Raw genomic sequence first — 19,033 nt, 5'->3', positions numbered from 1 at the left:
TTCACGTCGGGAGGACGTCCCAAGGCGCTGAAACTTTAAAAATAAAATAATAATAATTTGGTCACTCAATCCACGACTGTTTGTGGGCCACTGCTGTGCACAATTGGCTGCCGCGTTTTGCCCACAGAATATACAGTCAATATACAATATATTCTGTGAAACACATTGAGATGTCTTGAAGACTTGATAAGGTGCTATATCAAATGCAAAGATTGTTATTATTAAATACACGTAGAAATCCCGGAGATGGATTGTTGGAATGGAATGCACACTCTCTCCCTGGAGGGACACATCTTGTTTACATAATTCCGGAAAGTATTAGACACAGGTTGGGAAGAGCCAAGGCTTGGGGACCCCAGAGTGTGCATTGGGGTACTACTGGAGTCTAACCAACTAAAACCACATAGCTTGCCATTGATATCGCTGTCCGGCAAAGAAATGAGTTAACGTTTCAGATCGATGACCTTTTGTCAGAAAAAACATTAACTCATTTTCCTCTCTCCATGGAATCTGCCTGATCTGCTGTGTGTTCCCAGCGACTTCTGTGTTTATATCAAATTTCCAGGATCTGCAGTACTTTGCCTTTTATGGAATCCTCAAATTGGTTTAGATACTCCTAAGCAGGGTGATGGATTTCCACGTATGTCCCAGACATCTGGATGACCACAATAAATTCTTCAGTTGCACAAGATTTGCAATGCTTCCAATTCAGAATACCCTTTCATTTTGATAGACATTTATAGAATCCCTTGAGTTTGTTCTCCATTTTCCCAATAATATCTTTGGTTTAAAAAGATTTTCCTCAATATTCAACACTGTTTTCCAATTATATTGTTCCTATAGTCTTCAATTATTCTGACTAACAATAAATTATATTATTATAATAATAATAAATTATAATAAATTACTATAATAAATAACAAAATTATAAGCTGTTATTCCAGTGATGTCCTTTCCATCTCTTATCATTAAGGATTGCATAAGTGCGACGTGTCTAGCTCAGTGCTAAACTACCAAGTTAAAATATGTTAATGTATTATTGGAATATGTAGCAAACCAAATCATGGATTTATTTAGACTAATCCTTGGTGAGAAGTCATCATTGTGTTCTTTTAGCCTAAGAAACCTCTACTATCCTGCATTAAGGTTTCTTTTTGCATGATGCAGATAAATGAGTCCCAAGATCACATTCCCTGCAGAGGGCCCATATAAGGAGATCCTTTTTACTGTGCAATATTCTTCTCCAAAATGTTGTTGATGAGCTACATTTGAAACATTCAACTCTGTCCCTCAATGTGGCTATAAAATTAAATAGTAGGATTAATGAGACTAAATTATCTGATACCTTTTACATGTGTATAGGAACATTTCTACTTAGAAACATAGGTGGATCACTAATCTTATTTTGCCATACAAAGTAGGACAAAGGTCAACGTTTAACCATTTTTACCTTACTTTCCCCTTATCTAATTGGCATGTGTGTCAATTCAAGAGTGCTGAACGTTCGAAATAATGTCTATTTTTATAGCACCTTATCATGTTGAAATATCTCAAAGCATTTTACAGCTAATCCCTTTCAAATTAATAACATTTTGCGATCATATACACCCAGCAAAGTCCAATGATCAGACGTGCAATCATGTCAGATTAATCCACAGGATTGTTAATCTAGGTGCTCGGGGGTAATTCAGTTGTGTCATTCGGTTGAACCTAACGATGTGTACTTCTCCTCCATTCTTTTTTTCATTTATTGCCTTTGATGTTTTGCAAACTCACACAATGAGGTTAGGTCACAGGAATATCACTGAAAGTCACCAAGCATTCACATGGTTGGCACAAACTAACTCTCTCTTCCAAGGGAACCGCCTGAGAAGAAAACATCAGCTGGGCTTTGCTCACCACAACACTGGATAATCTGCTTGATGTGCTTCAGCTATGAGGAATTGCACTTCTGTTTGGTGAATGGGTCTCAAGTTCAGATCTCTGAAGACATGCTCAAGTTTTACAGTGCTGTGATTAGGTTGCACCTAGAATATTGCATACAGTTCTGGTCACCATGAGAGGGCTGTCTAGACTCTAGAGGTGGTACAGAGTAAAACAATGAGGATGATCCTCAGTATTCAAGGAATCAACCAAGAGCAATGATTAGATAAGTTAGGGTTCTTCTGGCTGGAAAAGAGACATCTCAAGAGGGAACAATATGAAGGAATATAAGATTTTAAATGGGATTGAAAATGTAAATTCAGAACAATACTTTCAGAAATACTAGGGCAACAGAACAAGAACACAGGTTCAGGATAGCAGAGGACAGTTTTAGGATAGAGACCAGGAAGTATTTCTTTACCCAGAGGATAATTAACAGTTGAAACGGGTTACCAGGAAATGTACTCAAGGCTAGGTAGACCTGCTTTCTCTGATAATGTGTGACCAAAGGAGGAAACAAATGGGAGAGTTGGGGGAGAGAGGAAGCTTTTTTGTGATGAGTCTGGAAGATACCCCAAATAAGGCAGTTGTACAAGTGTTTGTTATATTAGTCGGCAATTTACTTCAATGTATTTGTTTTAAAAGCATCTTCATCAGTAACTGAGAGAAGATGGTGGTGAGGAGTGGGTGGGGGATTAATACTAGAGTTTGGGAAAGAGCTTCATCATTCTATTGTGGATTTGTGAAGTAAACCTGGTGCTTAAAGGCATGCTGTGACATTAATAGGAGGAAATTACAGGAGTTTTGTGCTGTAATTACTGCAGATTTGTTGTGCAATAATTCAATTCACAACAGGAAAATTGTACAAGCAGTTTACGGACTCCAAGGATTTGTCATGCTCAGTTCAACCAGGGGAAAGGAGCTGGATTTAGCATGACAGAGATGAATTACTACCACCCTCGGTTATTTAGGCATCAAACTGCATGATTTCTTTGGATGTTACTTCATGTGGAAAACCAAAACCAAAAATGCAGAGGATGTGTACAGGATAACTGAATGCATGAGAGATAATAAATAAATAAATCTTTGCATTTGGTATAGTGCCTTATCACATCACCAAGACATCTTAATGGCTCTTCCCAGGGTGTTACTGTGAAGTGTAGTAAGCGTGTATTTGTAGGCGAACTCAACAGCGAATGTGCACATGGTAATGTCCTGCAAACAGCAATTAAATGAATAACCAGGTTTATTTGAGAGGAAGTGGGAATTGGCAACATTTGGGGAAAACATTGTAGTCAAACAGGAACAAGACCATGCGATTCTGGATATCAAGCCTGTTCTATTAAATGATGGTAGATCTTTTAATGGGATTTCCATCTTTTCTCCATATCCCCGAATACCTAACTCTCAAGTATTTACCTGTCGCTCTGCCTTTTAAAAATTCCAATCAACTCTGAAACAATGGGCTTCTGGAGCAATGCATTCCACATCTCGTAAACCTTCGTGTGAAGAAATGTTTTATGATCTCATTTCTAACCAGCTTAGTTCTGATTGTAAGAACTTTGGAAACTGGAGGGTTTTAATTTTGATGTTTACAAATTGTTCACTAAATCTGAAAATAACTTTGAATATCTTATGCATGTTAACAGTTAAAGTATGTATGATTTGAATATTGCAAGTAAGTAAAAAACATTTTTTGTAATATATGAAATGTATATTTTAATATCACCACAGTCTTTAGAAGTCATTGAAAATTTAGAAAACAATAGAAAAACAACTTTCACAAAATATAGACCAAAGTTCATAATTCGAATTAATATGGCTCTGCATATTTAGGCAATTACTCATTCAATACATACATTATAAATTCTGCTAAAAAAGTATATTAACATGTCAAAGATGAAATTTCAGTGAATTATATTCCAGTCTCTTACATTTTAATCCCTTTCATAGTAAATCTAATTTCTTTTTTTACAACAACAACAAATTACACTTGTGTAGCGCCCTTCGCATCGGAAAGACATCTCAGGGCACTGATGTATTTTAGTGGATTTAGAACCACAGAAATTTACAGCATAGAAGAAGGCCTTTTGGCACATGGTGTCACTGCTGCTACTCTAAAAGAGCAATCCATTTGGTCCCATTTACCCTGTAATCTGGAAAAGACTCGAGGGGCTGAATTGTCTCCCTCTATTCTTGTTTTCCTATGTTTCCTGTATTCCTCATACCTCCTTCAAATTCCTCATATCCCTTTTTAGATATCTATCTATTTATTTCTTTCCCATTTTAAGCTTTGCTTCTATGGAGCATGGAATAGAATGGGTCACAGACACAGGGTGTCATTATTATCCTTTCTATGACCATCCTGCAAAAGTAGAAATAGTGAGGAGCGGGGACCGTGCCCTGGGATAGTGCTTGTGCATAGCCTCCAGCAATCTGGCTGCGAATTGCTGAACCTCTACCTATGGCGGCAGCACAAAAGTTCTATGTTCCATGTGGCAGCACGTGAAGGGCTCTTTGATAACATGTACAGGTAACTGAAAATTGCAGTAAGCACTCACAAAATGCCACCACATGGAACCTCTTCGTTAACCCCCCCTCCAAAAAAAAAATTGGATTTAAACTTGCAAGCCTCTGAGTTAGGGAATCTAATTCTCTACCAATAAAGCTGAAAGAACTGATATCGTTAGATGTTATCATTGTGTCTCTATACAATATCAACTTAAAATGACATTATAAATGCATGTTCAACTCAATACTTGTACTGCACTGTCAGAATACTCACTTCCAATGGTTCAAATACTGGTTGACATTGTGATAGAATAGTTTCAGCCATTCAAACACTCCTGCTACAATTCACAGGATGATTGTCACATATCATCATACCAACTAAAATTCTGAGATCTTTGTGACCTGACAGCAGAATATGAGTGAGGCGCATGTCACAAGACATTTGTTAGCCAATTGCAGTTATCATGATAGCACCATTCTAACAGAACCGACATACATATAAATATTGTTGAAACTTGACCTCAGGTAGAAATAATGCACAGAATCCATGGTACATGAGCATCTTACTCAAGAATTTATAACCAATGTGTCTTACACAGAGGGGTGCTGAGCTGGTCAGCACTACACTAGGAATTTTTCACCCTCAAGAATCATGACGTCGCTTTTTCCAATCAGTCCCAAAGGTTGTGAAGCACCCCTTTGTTGGGAAGTATTGTATTTTTCCCTAGTGCACCCATTTTACGCTTTAATGTTGTTCTGTCCCACAGTTCAATTCCGTATCATTAAGAGGTAATTGTGCACAATGAATTATAATTTGGAATTTAATCTTATTGTTACCTCACTATGAATTGACGTCTGAATACCCATAAAACACAAATAAACTAGGAAACAACAGAAAAACTGACTTGTGACAACTATCAGAGTAATTTTCAAATAGGACATCTATGATTAAGATTCACATAGTTGAGCAAATTAAAACAATTTATGTGTTTCAACTAGTACTTATTGTACAATGTAAAATCTGCTGTTTCGTTGGAATCCTACAGGCCTACCTCGCTAAATATTTCAAGTCACAAGGTTAGGTTAGTGCAAACTAACCATGGTAATCCAATTACATATTTGTTTTTGGAACATTTTTCATTGTTGATCAATATTAAATCTTCCAATCTTAATATATCCTAATGTGCCAGTATTAATGTGCTATTGATAGCAGTAATATTTTGGTTCATGTATACACATGTTTTGTTAAGATAAAAGATCATGATATTTGGGTTGGTAGATCAGTGAAAGGGCAGAAGGATAAGTGACTAATACAGAGAACAACAATCCAAAACAATATAAATTGGTGAAGGAATCACTTTTACATAGATTTTTGCCAATCCATTGAGAGTATCAGAAGTGATAGGTGCTGATAACGGTTAATCCCATAAAACAATTGTTCTATTTTGCAAAGTATACTTTAGGTGTTTGCTTAGTTCCGTTTCTACATTTTTGTTGTGTGATCATGTGTTTCATTTTCTATAACTGCAGATGCCTTCACATCATTCTGTTTAGCATCTAAGAATACTGGATTCTCATGAACCTCAAAAGATTTGATTCCTTTTTCCTTTTTGTTCATCTTGTTAGAGCACTTTTTCTTGCAGCAACAGCAAAAAATGTCTGTAAAACGTTGCATTACTCGGTCCCAGGGTTCCAACGAACGCAGCCAAATGGGAAGAAACTTCCAGGTTCGCAAAAACTTTGGCAAAAATCTTGGGCATTTTGATTGCATAATGTTGACGATAATTACAATGATTATTAGCAATATGACAGGAATGCCCACTCCAACCAGAACTTGCCAACCAGCAACTGATAACCCAAACACCAGCAGTGGAAGCAAAAAAAAGCAAATAATAAGGTAGATAACTGCAAACCATCTGTAATTGGCAGTGTAGGTTCCCAATCCTTTAGCAAGACGGATTGGTATACGTGTGAATGGTATCGGGTACCAAATGAGAATTCCAGAGATATTGAAAAAGAAATGGCACAGAGCAATCTACAAAATAAAAAAAAATTATATCAATTATATCAATAGCATACAACCACAACAAGATTTCATTTATACAGAGCTTCTTATAATAATAATAATAATCGTTGCATTCTAACATTATAATAATAATAATAATCCTCTCAAAATGCTTCACAGAATACGCTGTAATGTGAATTGACAATCACATTATGGACGAAATTTATGGACAAAATGCGGCAGCCAATTGCGCGCAGCAGTGTCCCACAAACACGCGTGGATCGAGTGACCAAATTATTATTTTTTATATTTTTTTTGAAGGGATTATTACTCCTGGAAAAGCAACCTGCCAATTGACTAACAACCAGGTTCCTACTTACCACTAGGTAAACAGAGTGTGGAGTAAGGAAACTTGCCTCAGGTTTCGTCCTGCCAGGGATTCAAACCCAGGTCCTCTCACTTGCTCTAACCAATATGCCACAGAATTCCAACGTGGGATTGATTTTTAAATATGATTTTTATAGTGATTTTAAAATTATAATTTTGATTTTATTTTATAATATTTTTTTTTGTGTGGCACAATTAGCAATATGTTTAGGTTAATACCTACAGTAGCACAGGTTAGTTCAGCACCATTCTTGGGGTCAGATATTGGCCAGTGTACTATACTATTCAACCTCCCCTTCTTTCTCTCTTGTTCTATATTACAAACGTTGATCTTTATTTGGTTATTTCACAGTTGGCTTACATAGACACTGCATGAAAATACAATCGCACTCAAACTCTGATAGTCCCAATAGCCAACCAACCCACCAATTCCTAATTATCCTCTTGTGAAGCATGGTTATTTAAGTGAAGTGCTGGAGCAAACTGTAAGACCATTTCACATCTTGAGCCAGAGGAGAAGTAAGATAACAAGATCACAAAATTAATTTGGTCCATTCTCATCTCATATTTCCACAAGACACACCATCCTACCATCACGGCATCAAGTCATTTAAGAGGAGAACAAAAGTATCTTCCACTTTAAATTGGTAGTAATAGTATATTGGTCCTAACTGAATAATACTTTGCAATAGGAAGACAATAGAATATACAGCACAGAAACAGATCATTCTATGGTTTATGCCGGTGTTTATGCTCCACATGAGCCTCCTCCTGCCCTTCCTCAACTAAGCTTTCTAGCATAACCTTCTAAGTTGCCCTACAAGTATTATATTGCATTATATTATGCATTATAATCCTTGCATTTGATATAGCCCCTTATCACATCATGTCTCAAAGTGCTTCACAGAATATATTGTAAAGTGGTTTGACTGTGTATTTTGTGGGGAAAAATATGAAAACTACATATTTGCACAAAAGTGCATTTGTCCTCAAATACATATAATTTAACCTGAGAGATATGTAAGAAATAAGACACACGACATTTAACCATTGGACCTATTTCATTGCTAACCTGCAGAGAGTTGGCTAATGTTTCTCCTGGACTGGCGAGAGCTGCTAATATTGCAGTGGTGGTAGTACCGAGGTTGGAACCCAATGTAAGAGGATAGAATCGCTCAATACTTATAACACCAAGGCCTGTCAGAAAAATTATAATGTAAATTTAATGTGTTAGTAAAATAATATTTACCATGCATAACATTTACCATACCGTGTACTAAAGAACTACATTCCTTAAAACTTACCCACTAGTGGAGTAAGGGCTGAGGTAAAAATGGAACTGCTTTGCACAATGAAAGTCATCCCAGCACCAATCAGTATGGCCAAATATCCTATTAACCACCCAAATGGGTATTTCAGATCTGCAAAAGAATGATTTAAAAGTAAAGTCAGCTTCTTTTAGTTGTTCAAAATCTGCCAGGTCCACATTTCTAAAAGACAGTTAAATGACAAGTATATCACAAAATAACATTATGCATCATAGTAAACAGACTGAATCCTAACAGATTGCACAGCGCGTACATATTCCTACAGCAAGGTTTTTGAATTGGAAACAGCAACATCCAGTCCCATTCTCCTGCTCATGCCCCCATTTCTCCAAACAGTACCTCTTGACTCTGTTGGTAGCTCTAGATAGTAGCTCTAGAGCCTGTTCCAAGTTAACCGCCTGAAATTAAAGTAGAGGCTTCCTTTGTTCTAGTAATAATTCTTGGTGAAATGATGTATAAGGAAACAGCCCAAAAAGAATTATGGTTAGCATCCCTTAATGCCTTATCATGTCCTTGAGAAGTCTCAAAGCGCTTCACAGAATATACTGTAAAGTGAATTGACTATATTTTGTGGGCGAAACGCGGCAGCCAAGTGCGCACAGCAGTGTCCCACAAACAGTCGTGGATTGAAGTGACCAATTTTTTTTGAAGGAATTATTTTCACACTCATGACATAAAATTTGTATTTCCACTCACCGGTGTTGATAAATTTTTTGATAACTGTGGCAACTTGACCTTTCAACATAGAGCTAAGAAGCTTGACAATAAGTATCAAACAAGTGCACAAGATAAGCAAGGATCCTGCAAGGAGAATGAGGCCAATGCCTAAATCGGATATGTTTGCATATGTGAATGCATGAGTACCTAAAAAAAGGAAAGGAAACAGAAAACAAAATCATCTTACAACTATGCAGCATTCTCATGCTCCAAATATGGCAAAGCAGCTAAGATAATATATGGTAACACCATTAAACTTTAACACTGCAGTTTTAATATTTCATAACATAATTGGTAAACACCATGTCATTCTTACACAGTATTGCACCTTGTTTTTAAATGTACTTTTTAAAAAAAATACAGTGAAGATGAATTAAATGTTAAAAAATAAATGACAATTATAAAATTACAATTTTAATTTTTGGGGCCTATTATATTTTAATCCATAAATATTAGCAATATTTTAATTATATCCATATATACAGGGTAACTAAAAAGTCATGATATCTACCCTATTATCTAAAAAAAATCATAATATATTTTAAGACATATTTGACATTGTAATGGTATCACGACTGTTTGATTCACCCTGTGTGTAAAAGAGCCATTTTACTCCTACTCTTCTCAAGACACTAACCTATGCAAAATGTATATCTGTCACTGGCATTCTTTTGTATCTCTTGAGAAAAGACATTCTTTATTTGTGACCTAAGATAGTCATTATCAAGGTATTTGACATTATCCTCATTTACTTCCCTGTGTCAAGCCTACAAAATCACCAGATCATATGAACTTTCCCTCCTGCACATTACTCCCATCTCAGACAATCTCCATTGACTTCCTGTTGCTCATCATATCAACATCTTCCTCCTGACACTCAAACACCTTAGTGGTTTTGCCCCACCCAATATCTGTAATCTCAGCCAAGACGATTCATTTGTCATGCCATCCATTCCATCATTGATGTCCTCATTCTCTGAAAATCTTTCCCAAAATGTTTTGCCGAGCCTTCTCTTTCTTCCTTATTTAAAAATCTCTTTCTTTGACCATGTCTTCAGCTAGTATTCTCAAAACCAATCCCCAACCCTCCTTACTCGGTGATCTACATCATCTTTGTAAAGCACTGTAAGACATTATCCTGCATGAAAGTTGCTAAGTACCAGTTATGCATAAACTTACATTTTTCAAGATTCAATGTCTCTGTTATATTTTTCAGAGTCCAAGTGGTATTGCCATCACTCCAGCACCATTCAAGTGATGTGCAATTGGCTTCACTGGGCACAGTCACATTACTCTCTGTCTGTAAGATAAAACATATACTGCATCACATGAAGTCAGTGACTTTCTTGTCTATTCTTTTCCATCTGTTACTTTACTCTGTTTCTCTGTTTCCCCATCCTGCTCGTGGATTTTGAGTATTTCCTGGTGCCATATTGAAACCAATGTTCCTTACTCTACATGTGTACAGGACATGTCACTAAAGCTATTCAACTGGACTAGATGAGCAAGCTTCAAGGTCATTACGATAACAACTTGTACTTAATATAGCGCCATTCAAGAAGTAAAAGGGTCAAAACACTTCATAATGATGAAGTGCTGTGACCAAACAGATGAGGAAAGGAAAGGGACTGAGCGTGTTAACTAAGGGATTAATTCAAGAGATTAAAAAATAATTAATCTAAATATTATAAGAGAATTTTAAAAGCAGGGAGAGAAAGTGCAAGGCATAAACAAAATCTGGCAAGAGCTCCATAAAATAATAATATAGTCCCTGAAGCAACGATGGGTAGACGGAGTGAGAAGAAGTTGTAGAGCAGAGTCAGAAGAGCAGAAATTATGGGAAGAGCATGAAGGAGATGGAGAACAATGCAGATATAGGATGGGGAACAAACAATCATCTATATCTTAGGATAAGTTAACTTACCACGATTGTCTCAGTCTTACACCAAATTTTAACAAGACTTTTGTTTACAGCAGCTGGGTCTCCTGTTGCTATGTCACTTATGACACTTTTGTCCAGCTGAAATGAAATACACTGGTTACCACTTCAATCTTACAATCCAAATAGAAGCACTGTACTTTTTTCATTGAGTTTGAAATACAGCATTCACAACTAGACATCTCTGTGATGACTGGGACTTCTGTGATGGGACTGCATTATAATTAGGAAGTTTATCCCCATATCTCAAGATGATCTTCTTCCAGCCTCTGTTGACAAAAGCATCAAAGACAACAGGATAAGATACTGTGCCTCCCTTTGCCTATGATGTGCTGGCCTTCGTGCTTTTTCAGTCAAAATTGGATCTAATTTACAGTATCACAAAGCAGATCCACCACATTCATTTAAACTTCTCGTTTGCGAGTATCAGATTGTGAAATTCAAGAGTAGAGAATTGCAAATCTGAAATCAACAAAGTCTGAAAAAAAATGGAATTAAGTTAAAAGATTAGCCATGATTTATTAAATCTCAGGGCAGGCTCGAGGGGCTGAATTGCCTACTCCTGCTCCTACATCTTATGGTCTTATTTGTAAAGCGCCTTTCACGTCAGGAGGGCGTCCCAAGGCGCTGGACAGTCAGTATTTCGGACCTGAGCTGGGGGTCGGGTTTGGGGAGGGTGGAGGGCAGGAGGGGAATCAGGGAGATCAAAAGCATGGTTGAAGAGGAGTGTCTTGAGATGGGTCTTGAAGGAGGCAAGGGAGGGACGAAGTGGAGGGAGAATGGGATGGAGTTCCAGAGGGTAGGGGCAGAGTGGCAGAAGGCCAGCCCGCCAATGGTGGAGCGGGCGAGTGTGGGATGTGAAGCAGGCCAGAGCCACTGAGCAGAGGGAGCGAGCAGGATGGTAGGGGGTTAGGAGGTCGAAGAGGTAGAGGGGAGCAAGGCCATGGAGGGCTTTGAAGGTGAGGACCAGGAGCTTGAACTGCATCCTCTGTGTAATGGGAACCCAGTGGAGTCGGGCAAGGATGTGGGTGATAGGGTCATGGAGACTGGTGCAGGAGAGGACACGGGCTGCAGAGTTCTGGATGTAACAAATGCATGTATGAGGGTTTCAGTGGCCTATGGTGTGAGACAGTGGCGGAGCCGGGCGATGTTGCGGAGGTGGGGGATGGCAGAGCAGGTTGTGGCATGGATATGGGGTAGAAAGGATAGTTGAGGGTCAAACAAGATGCCAAGGTTCCGGACTGGCTTAGTAAGGTGGAGTGGATGGTGATGCTGTCAGCACCTGAGGTGAGGAGGTGCTGACGGAAGCCAATCAGGAGACCCTTGGTCTTGTTGATGTTCAAATGAAGAAAGTTAGCTCTCATTCAGGACAGCAGTGGTTCTGGAGTCAAGAGTGGAGGCAGAGAGGTACAGTTGGGTGTCATCCACATACATGTGGAAATTGACCCCATGTCTGCAGATGATGTCACCAAGTGGGAGCATATAGATGATGAAGAGGAGGGGACCAAGGACAGAGTCCTGAGGAATGCCACATGAGACGGTACGAGGGTGAGAGGAGAAACCGTTTGTGGAGATGAAGTGGAGGCAGTATGAGAGGTACGATCTGAACCATTCAAGGACAGAACCGTGAAGGTTGAGGTGAGAGGAGAGGCGGTGGATGAGGATAGAGTCGTCAATGGTATTGAAGGCAACATAGAGGTCAAGGAGAATGAGGAGGTAGAGGGAGCCCTGGTCGCAGATGGATAAAATGTCATTTGTCACTTTGACCAGGGCTGTTTCTTTGCTGTGGACAGCACAGAAACCCGATTGGAGGGGTTTTGAAGGGAATGGTGGGAGAGGAAGGAGCGAACCTGGAAAGCACGATTCATTCCAGGACCTTGAAGAGGAAAGGGAAGTTGGAGATGGGGCGGTAGTTTGAGAGCAGGAATTATTAGTATCACATATTGGATATGTGATATATATGACAAATTGTACCGGTTGCAGCTATGCTTCCAACCAAAGCATTCAATATGGAATGTAGATTTCAGTGATATTACTCAAAAACAGCAGTCGCCCCAATACTGACCCCTGGGGAACACCACTGCCCACTTCCCTCTAGTTAGAAAAAACATCATTACCCCCTGCTTTCTGTCTCCCAGCCAGTTCTGTATCCATGCTGTCACTATCCCTTTAATACGGTGGACTTTTATTTTGCTTACAAGTCTCTTAGAGTGGCACTCTATAAAATGCCTTTTGAAAATCCATATAAGCTATATCAATTGCACTAACTTCATCCACCCTCTCCATTACTTCATCAAAAAATTCTATCAGGTTTGTTAGACATGATTTGCCTTTAACAAATCCATGTTGACTGTCCTTTATTAACCCATATTTTTCTAAGTGAAAATTTATTTTGTCACGGATTATAGTCTCTAGAGGTTTTCTCACTACTGACGTTAGGCTGACTGGCCTGTATTCCTGAGTTTATCCTTCTGCCCCTTTTTGTACAGTGGAGTAACATTTGCAACCTTCCAGTCCTCTGGCACCATCCAAGGAGGATTGAAAGATTGTGGCCAGGGTCTTCGTTATTTCCACCCTTACTTCCCTCAGTAACTGGGATGCATCCCATCTGGACCAGGTGACTTATCTATCTTGAGCGCTGACAACCTTTTTAGTACATATTCATACATAAACATACTGATCCAGAAAGTTATCCTGCACACATTATCACGACTCTATTGGTTTTGCATCTTTCGGAAATCTGTTTACAGATTTGCTCGTCTATCTCCTTCCCACGTTTGGTGATCTATAGTATACACCTAACAGAGTAACAGCTCTTTTTTTTGCTCCTTAACTCTAACCAAATAGATTCTGTTTTTGGACCCTCCAGCACATCGTCCCTTTCCAGGGCCATAACTGTGACTTTAATTAATATTGCCAGCCCGCCCTCCTTTTCTTCCTTCCCTATCCTGAATACATTGTAGCCAGGAATATTCAGCTCCCATTCCTGCCCTTGTTTGAGCCAGGTCTCCGTTAGCATCATAACATTTCAATATTGGGCTCTCGCAAGTCTTCTCCTTTATATAGGACTCAAATAAAGGCACCCACTTTCAACTAGTCAGGAGATTTTTTAATTCCCATCACCTGGCCTATGATTCATTGCTAATTGACTTGTTTACCTGCTTACATATAAGGTTGCCTCTACCTCAAAATAGATTTCCCACTTCTCTGTTGAATGAAAGAGTTCTCTCTTGCTCTCTGATCTCTCTCTTGCTCTCTGATCTCTCTCTTGCTCTCTGATCTCTCTCTTGCTGAAGAATTGCCACTCTCACCAAACTCCTTAACAGAATTCCCACTCTGTTCCACTTCACTCAGTTCCCTCCTCACACTGCTGGGCTCTCTGCTCTCTGTGCCAACCTAGATTGTGGAATTCAAATTCCCAAAAGGGGACTTGAACCTAACAACCTTCTGTCTCAGCCAAAATGACACCTAATCACAATTGTTGACAATGTTTTGGATCCCATCCAGCACAATAAATGGGCTGTATCCTCAGTAACCTCAGAGCAATTCGGAGCCAGTTCCATTTCAACTATTTGTAAAATATCGTACAACATAAATTGATCTCATTAATTTACAACAGTATAAAATGCCACCACATAAGTTTCATTTGACTCATCTTCTCTTGTGAAAAGGCATAATAACCTAATCCAGTGCTGTGAAACGCCTTTGACTTCAAACCAATTAATACACCTCTGGTCTATGCTTTTTTGAACTAGAGTCTAGATAATTGCCCACCTAGAACACTTTGCCGGTGTGAAGCACTTGGAAATATTTTGCGCTTGTCTATTTTGGAGGTACAGCCATGTCTTTGAACCTATGAATCAAAGGTCCAATGGAATAAAACCCTGGAGTACTGTGGACCAACCTGGCTCAGGAACCAGATTACAGAGATTGCCCCAGAGGGTGACTCGATTACAACATTCCATTACTAAGCATGTCACCTTGAAGCCACAGCTCCAAGGAGACCACAATTACCTCCACCCCAAGGAACATAATCACTAATTCGTCATTTGACATCTGATAAGGCGAATAATGATGTTACTTAATTGCTTCACAGTAGCTTTTCCTGGTTAATGATACAGTGAAAGTTGTGACAACACGCAAAACTTACCCCTGAAGCAAAATCTAGTACTGCAAAAGAGATCTTTAATGATCTCTTATCAAGTATGCAATTACTTTGGTAGTGAATGTTTAATAATGTACACAATTTTGCTTACCTCTATAATAAGCTTTGTAAGGGGTTCGGTTATGACCTTTAGAAGAGCTGGGGCATCCTCACCACTTTCAAGTGCAAAGCTTTCCACAATTATGTTCGTAAGATGGAAGAGGTAATGAGAGGCTGCTTCAATTGGTAATAGGATAAGCACAGAGAGGAAGTTAAAGAAATCATGCACAGTCGCACCTGCAAATGCCCTAGGAAGGAAATAAACACCATTATCTACATTCATAATTCTAATTATATATGACTAGCTGTACCCGCTGCAGCTACGCTTGCAACCAAATAATCCAATATGGAATGTAGATTTCAGTGATACCACTCACAAACTATTTAACATGTCATAAACACTGTGTGGACACCTTAAGCAAAACTGCCAACATGTGTGATGTGCTTGTTTAGGTCATAGCTCATCAATGATAGTAGATCCCCCCCAAAACAGTATACCCATGACACACCCCCTCGCAAGACCTTTCCGATGAGGTATAAATCATGTCTTTACGTCAGTCGGTTATTACGTATTGGCGGACAGACATACAGACATTTTGTCTTTATTAGTATAGATAATATGGTTAAAAATCTCACTTCTTTCAGTACTCCTTGAGGGTGAGGGGTCTTCCTAAAGTTGAACTGTCTCAGAGGAGATATGTCAGTCAAAGGCAGGCAGGACTAAAGTAATTCAAGGAATGGTGGCAGTGGGTTTAATTTAGGATTTAAATTTTAAAAATCCTTCAGAATTTCTAAATTTAAATCCTACTTGCTTGGGTACAGCACCTTGGGACATCCTTATGACATGAAAGGAGTTACATAAATATAAAATTGTTGGCACTGTTATTGATTATGATTTATCTTGATGTGTGGGAAACAGAACACTGTTTCCAATGTTGATTCCAACTGCCAGTGACTGGATGGTGGCTTTTACTGAACAAATATCTCAAGAGTTGTCAGCCAGTAGGTGGAAGTCAAATGTGCAACCCAGCTTCCCGGATGTGTGTGTGTGTGTGCGTGTGAGTCAGGAAGGTGGGGGAGAATGTCATACACATCAGGATAATTCATTTTTATTTCTAATTTTAGACCCCAAGTTACAGTCTATTGATGATTGTTGACCATCCTATTGATAAAATCTTGGAGGTACAGTATAGCCAATATAGTACAGTAAACCTGTGAATCAGAGTTCTAACGGAAAAAGCCCTGGAGGACTATGGACTCATCTAGCTCAGAAGCCAGATTACAGAGGGCTGATTCGATTACTAAGCATGTCACCTCACCTGACCTCACTTATCTCCTCCCCAAGGAGGATAGTCACTAGTTGATCATTTGACATCTGACAAGCACAGGTTTGAGCTCTCATTTGGTGAGGGCAGGTACCAGGAACTCCCTGTGAGCTTCCAACTGAGTAATATCCATCTATAAAACTGTTAATACCATCTGCACCTGCATTCACCCCTCACACCCACTATCACCACTAAAAAAGCTAGTTTGCCCAAACATAATTTTGTTGAAGATTGGTTTCATTTAACCAAAGAACAGTAGCCTGTCAAACAGGTAGTAGCCTGTCAAACCTCTGGGCTCCTTCCAACAAATGTACTTAGTCTGTTCCCAACTGTTATTGCAGATGTTAAGTGTATGTAGAAGCCAGAACTGAACAAAGATCTGGGTCTTTATTTTTTATTTACCTTCTGAATTCATTCCTATCTCCCGCCTGCATCAGTGCTACAATGGTGTTGGTGACAGAGGTCCCGATATTTGTTCCCATTATCACAGGAATGGCCATCTTTACATCTAATACTGAACATAAACAACAGAAGATGTTAAAAAAAAGTTAGGAGAGCAATAAACACCATAATCGTCCCCCCTGTCACCCCCTTAAAAAATGTACAAAAGAAGGTTGAAGGTTTGCCTTATTTTGATCACTAATCACTGTTTTATTCTGATCATTTTGCTCACAAAATACACAGTCTATCCACTTTTAGTTTAGCTTGTGAAGCACTTTGACATATCTCGATGACATGAAAGGCACTATATCAAATGCAAGGATTAGTAGTATTAGCACTGCTGTTACTTACACCCAGATGACACCATACTGACAATGATAGAAGATGAGGTGCTGGAGCTTTGGACCAGAACTGTAACCAGGATTCCGATCACCAGCCCAGCCACCGGGTTTCCTAGCACCTCACTCTCTTTAAAGATATCCCCAGCGGCTTTTCCTGCAGAACAGAGAGCACAGTTTGCTTGATTTCCACCATCTAAGGCAATCTCCCACATACCTGCTTCCCCCAAATCACATTAAATTTTGTGCAGTTTGAGTAAAATCTACAACTGTTGCTGTACGCAATTGGCTGCCGTGTTTCACCCACAAAATACACAGGCAATCCTCTTTACAATGTATTCTGTGAAGCACTTTGAGATGCAAATATTATTATTCAAAGCCAAATGCCTTACCTCCGACAAGCTGGAACGCCGAGCTCAGGATGTCCAGAGAGCAAACGAACAAGTAGAGAAATCCCAGAAGTAATAATATTTTCGCAGTATTCTTCACCACAGTGAGGACCTTTGCTTTATTATCCATTTCTGTCATCAGTGAGTTAAGAAGAGTAGGTCAGACCCAGTTGCCTCTCCCTTTGCCATTCTAACGAGACGGATGTAAGGTGTACGATTTGGTGGAAGCTCAGCAAATAAATACCTGACCACTTGATGCCCGTGTTCTCGAGAGTGGGGAGATTCCAAGGATCATCTGCTGTCTCTTCCATGAGGTCCATGGTGGAACAAACAGCGAGCATACCTGGGTCATCAGCAGAGCTCTCACTGCTCCCTAAGAGATTAAAAGTCAGTCATTCCATTTGTTTGACTTGTTCGCAAACACTCAATTTAACAGTTAAATCCCAATCATCAAATGCACAATCAATCCACTTTCCAGTATATCCTGTGATGCCCTTTGAGACGTCTCAACAATGAGACAAGGGGCTGCGTTAAATGCAAGGATTATTTTTATTAGTTTTACTTATTCCCTGTCAAATAAAAAGAAAATCGAGACGAGGGCAAACATGTTATGAGAGACACCAGGCAAAGCAGAGATAACAGATCAGCCAGTGAAATAACGAGAGATCAGCCAGTGATCCACTGGTGCATTTGACTGACCTTCTTCCCCTGGGCACTTGTCCCCAGCCCCACTGGTCTCTGCAACATCACATGTAGCTCGTGGTGGCATAACCTGCAAAAAAATGAATAATGCTGTTTTTTAAAAAAAAAATCAGAAAGTAAACCTGTTATTTTACACACAAGAACACTGCCAATTCCTATCAGCTTCAGATTGCAGATTGGATATTTCTATCCTGGAGCACTGGTAACCTACATTGCTCCAGGCTTTGGGTGGTAGGTCGGATCGTTCATCAGTTCTGCATTGTAACGGCTGAAATGTACTTAAGAAATTGCATTTGAATGCTATTTAAATTGCAGGAGCGACCTCCCACCTCCCCCCCTCCCTCCCTCCTTCCCTTTGCGGGCAAACAGCAGCTACAACGGACGAAGTTCAATTTCTGAGCTGAATTTCTGGAACAAGTCGAGAAAAAGTGCAAGGAGACGTTTTCAAGGTATGCATTTAAAAATCTAAATTGTTGCTCGCTCTCCGGCAAAGATCTAACATGATTTCCAACAAGAGATTGACTGTTGATTTGCTCCCCCTGCAAGTCTTCTACTGCACTTAACTGGTTCTTTGCTGCTGCAAAGTGGAAGAAGAAGGAGCAAAAGGAACAGATGCAATGGGTCTATGTGTGGATGCACTTTCTGTTCCCAGCATCATTTATATACAAGACACTGAGCAAAGTCTCCTCTGATTTCTCTTAACAGCATATGACGAAGTATCACATGTTACACAACGAAGCCTGATGAATATCTGATAAATAAATGACCTTAACGATCCCTGGTACAGTCCAGGTGTAACTGTTAAAGAACACTGGATAAAAAGG

General features: G+C 39.3%; 1 protein-coding gene across 2 annotated transcripts; it reads right to left on the bottom strand.

Annotated features, from left to right (window-relative positions):
* Positions 1 to 3,576: 3,576 nt before the first annotated feature.
* Positions 3,577 to 18,828, bottom strand: slc34a2b (solute carrier family 34 member 2b). Of its 2 annotated transcripts, none has more exons than XM_042341127.1 (13): positions 18,774 to 18,828; positions 18,207 to 18,279; positions 17,752 to 17,880; positions 17,511 to 17,639; positions 17,132 to 17,275; positions 16,742 to 16,853; positions 15,067 to 15,262; positions 10,796 to 10,891; positions 10,051 to 10,171; positions 8,851 to 9,018; positions 8,131 to 8,247; positions 7,899 to 8,023; positions 3,577 to 6,469 (listed from the first exon to the last, which is right to left on the bottom strand). In XM_042341127.1, the coding sequence occupies exons 2-13, from the start codon at positions 18,274 to 18,276 to the stop codon at positions 5,918 to 5,920; spliced, it is 1,959 nt and encodes a 652-aa protein (XP_042197061.1). In that variant the 5' UTR covers positions 18,277 to 18,279; positions 18,774 to 18,828; the 3' UTR covers positions 3,577 to 5,917. The 2 variants fall into 2 exon arrangements, with proteins under 2 accessions (XP_042197061.1, XP_042197065.1); XM_042341131.1 differs by lacking the exon at positions 18,774 to 18,828 and adding an exon at positions 18,421 to 18,513.
* Positions 18,829 to 19,033: the final 205 nt, after the last annotated feature.

This window comes from Callorhinchus milii, unplaced genomic scaffold (genome assembly GCF_018977255.1).
Source record: "Callorhinchus milii isolate IMCB2004 unplaced genomic scaffold, IMCB_Cmil_1.0 Scaffold1, whole genome shotgun sequence".
Classification (NCBI taxonomy): Eukaryota; Metazoa; Chordata; class Chondrichthyes; order Chimaeriformes; family Callorhinchidae; genus Callorhinchus; species Callorhinchus milii.
This window is presented reverse-complemented; position numbering and strand designations above follow the sequence as displayed.

What these genes read in the sequence shown, in the direction of transcription:
- slc34a2b (XM_042341127.1), bottom strand. Translation starts at nt 18,276, where the DNA reads ATGCCACCACGAGCTACATGTGATGTTGCAGAGACCAGTGGGGCTGGG. An exon ending in GATAGGAATGAATTCAGAAG is followed by an intron (nt 15,263 to 16,741) that starts GTAAATAAAAAA and finishes TTTCCTTCCTAG; the next exon opens with GGCATTTGCAGGTGCGACTG. An exon ending in GTAAGACTGAGACAATCGTG is followed by an intron (nt 10,172 to 10,795) that starts GTAAGTTAACTT and finishes TTTATCTTACAG; the next exon opens with ACAGAGAGTAATGTGACTGT.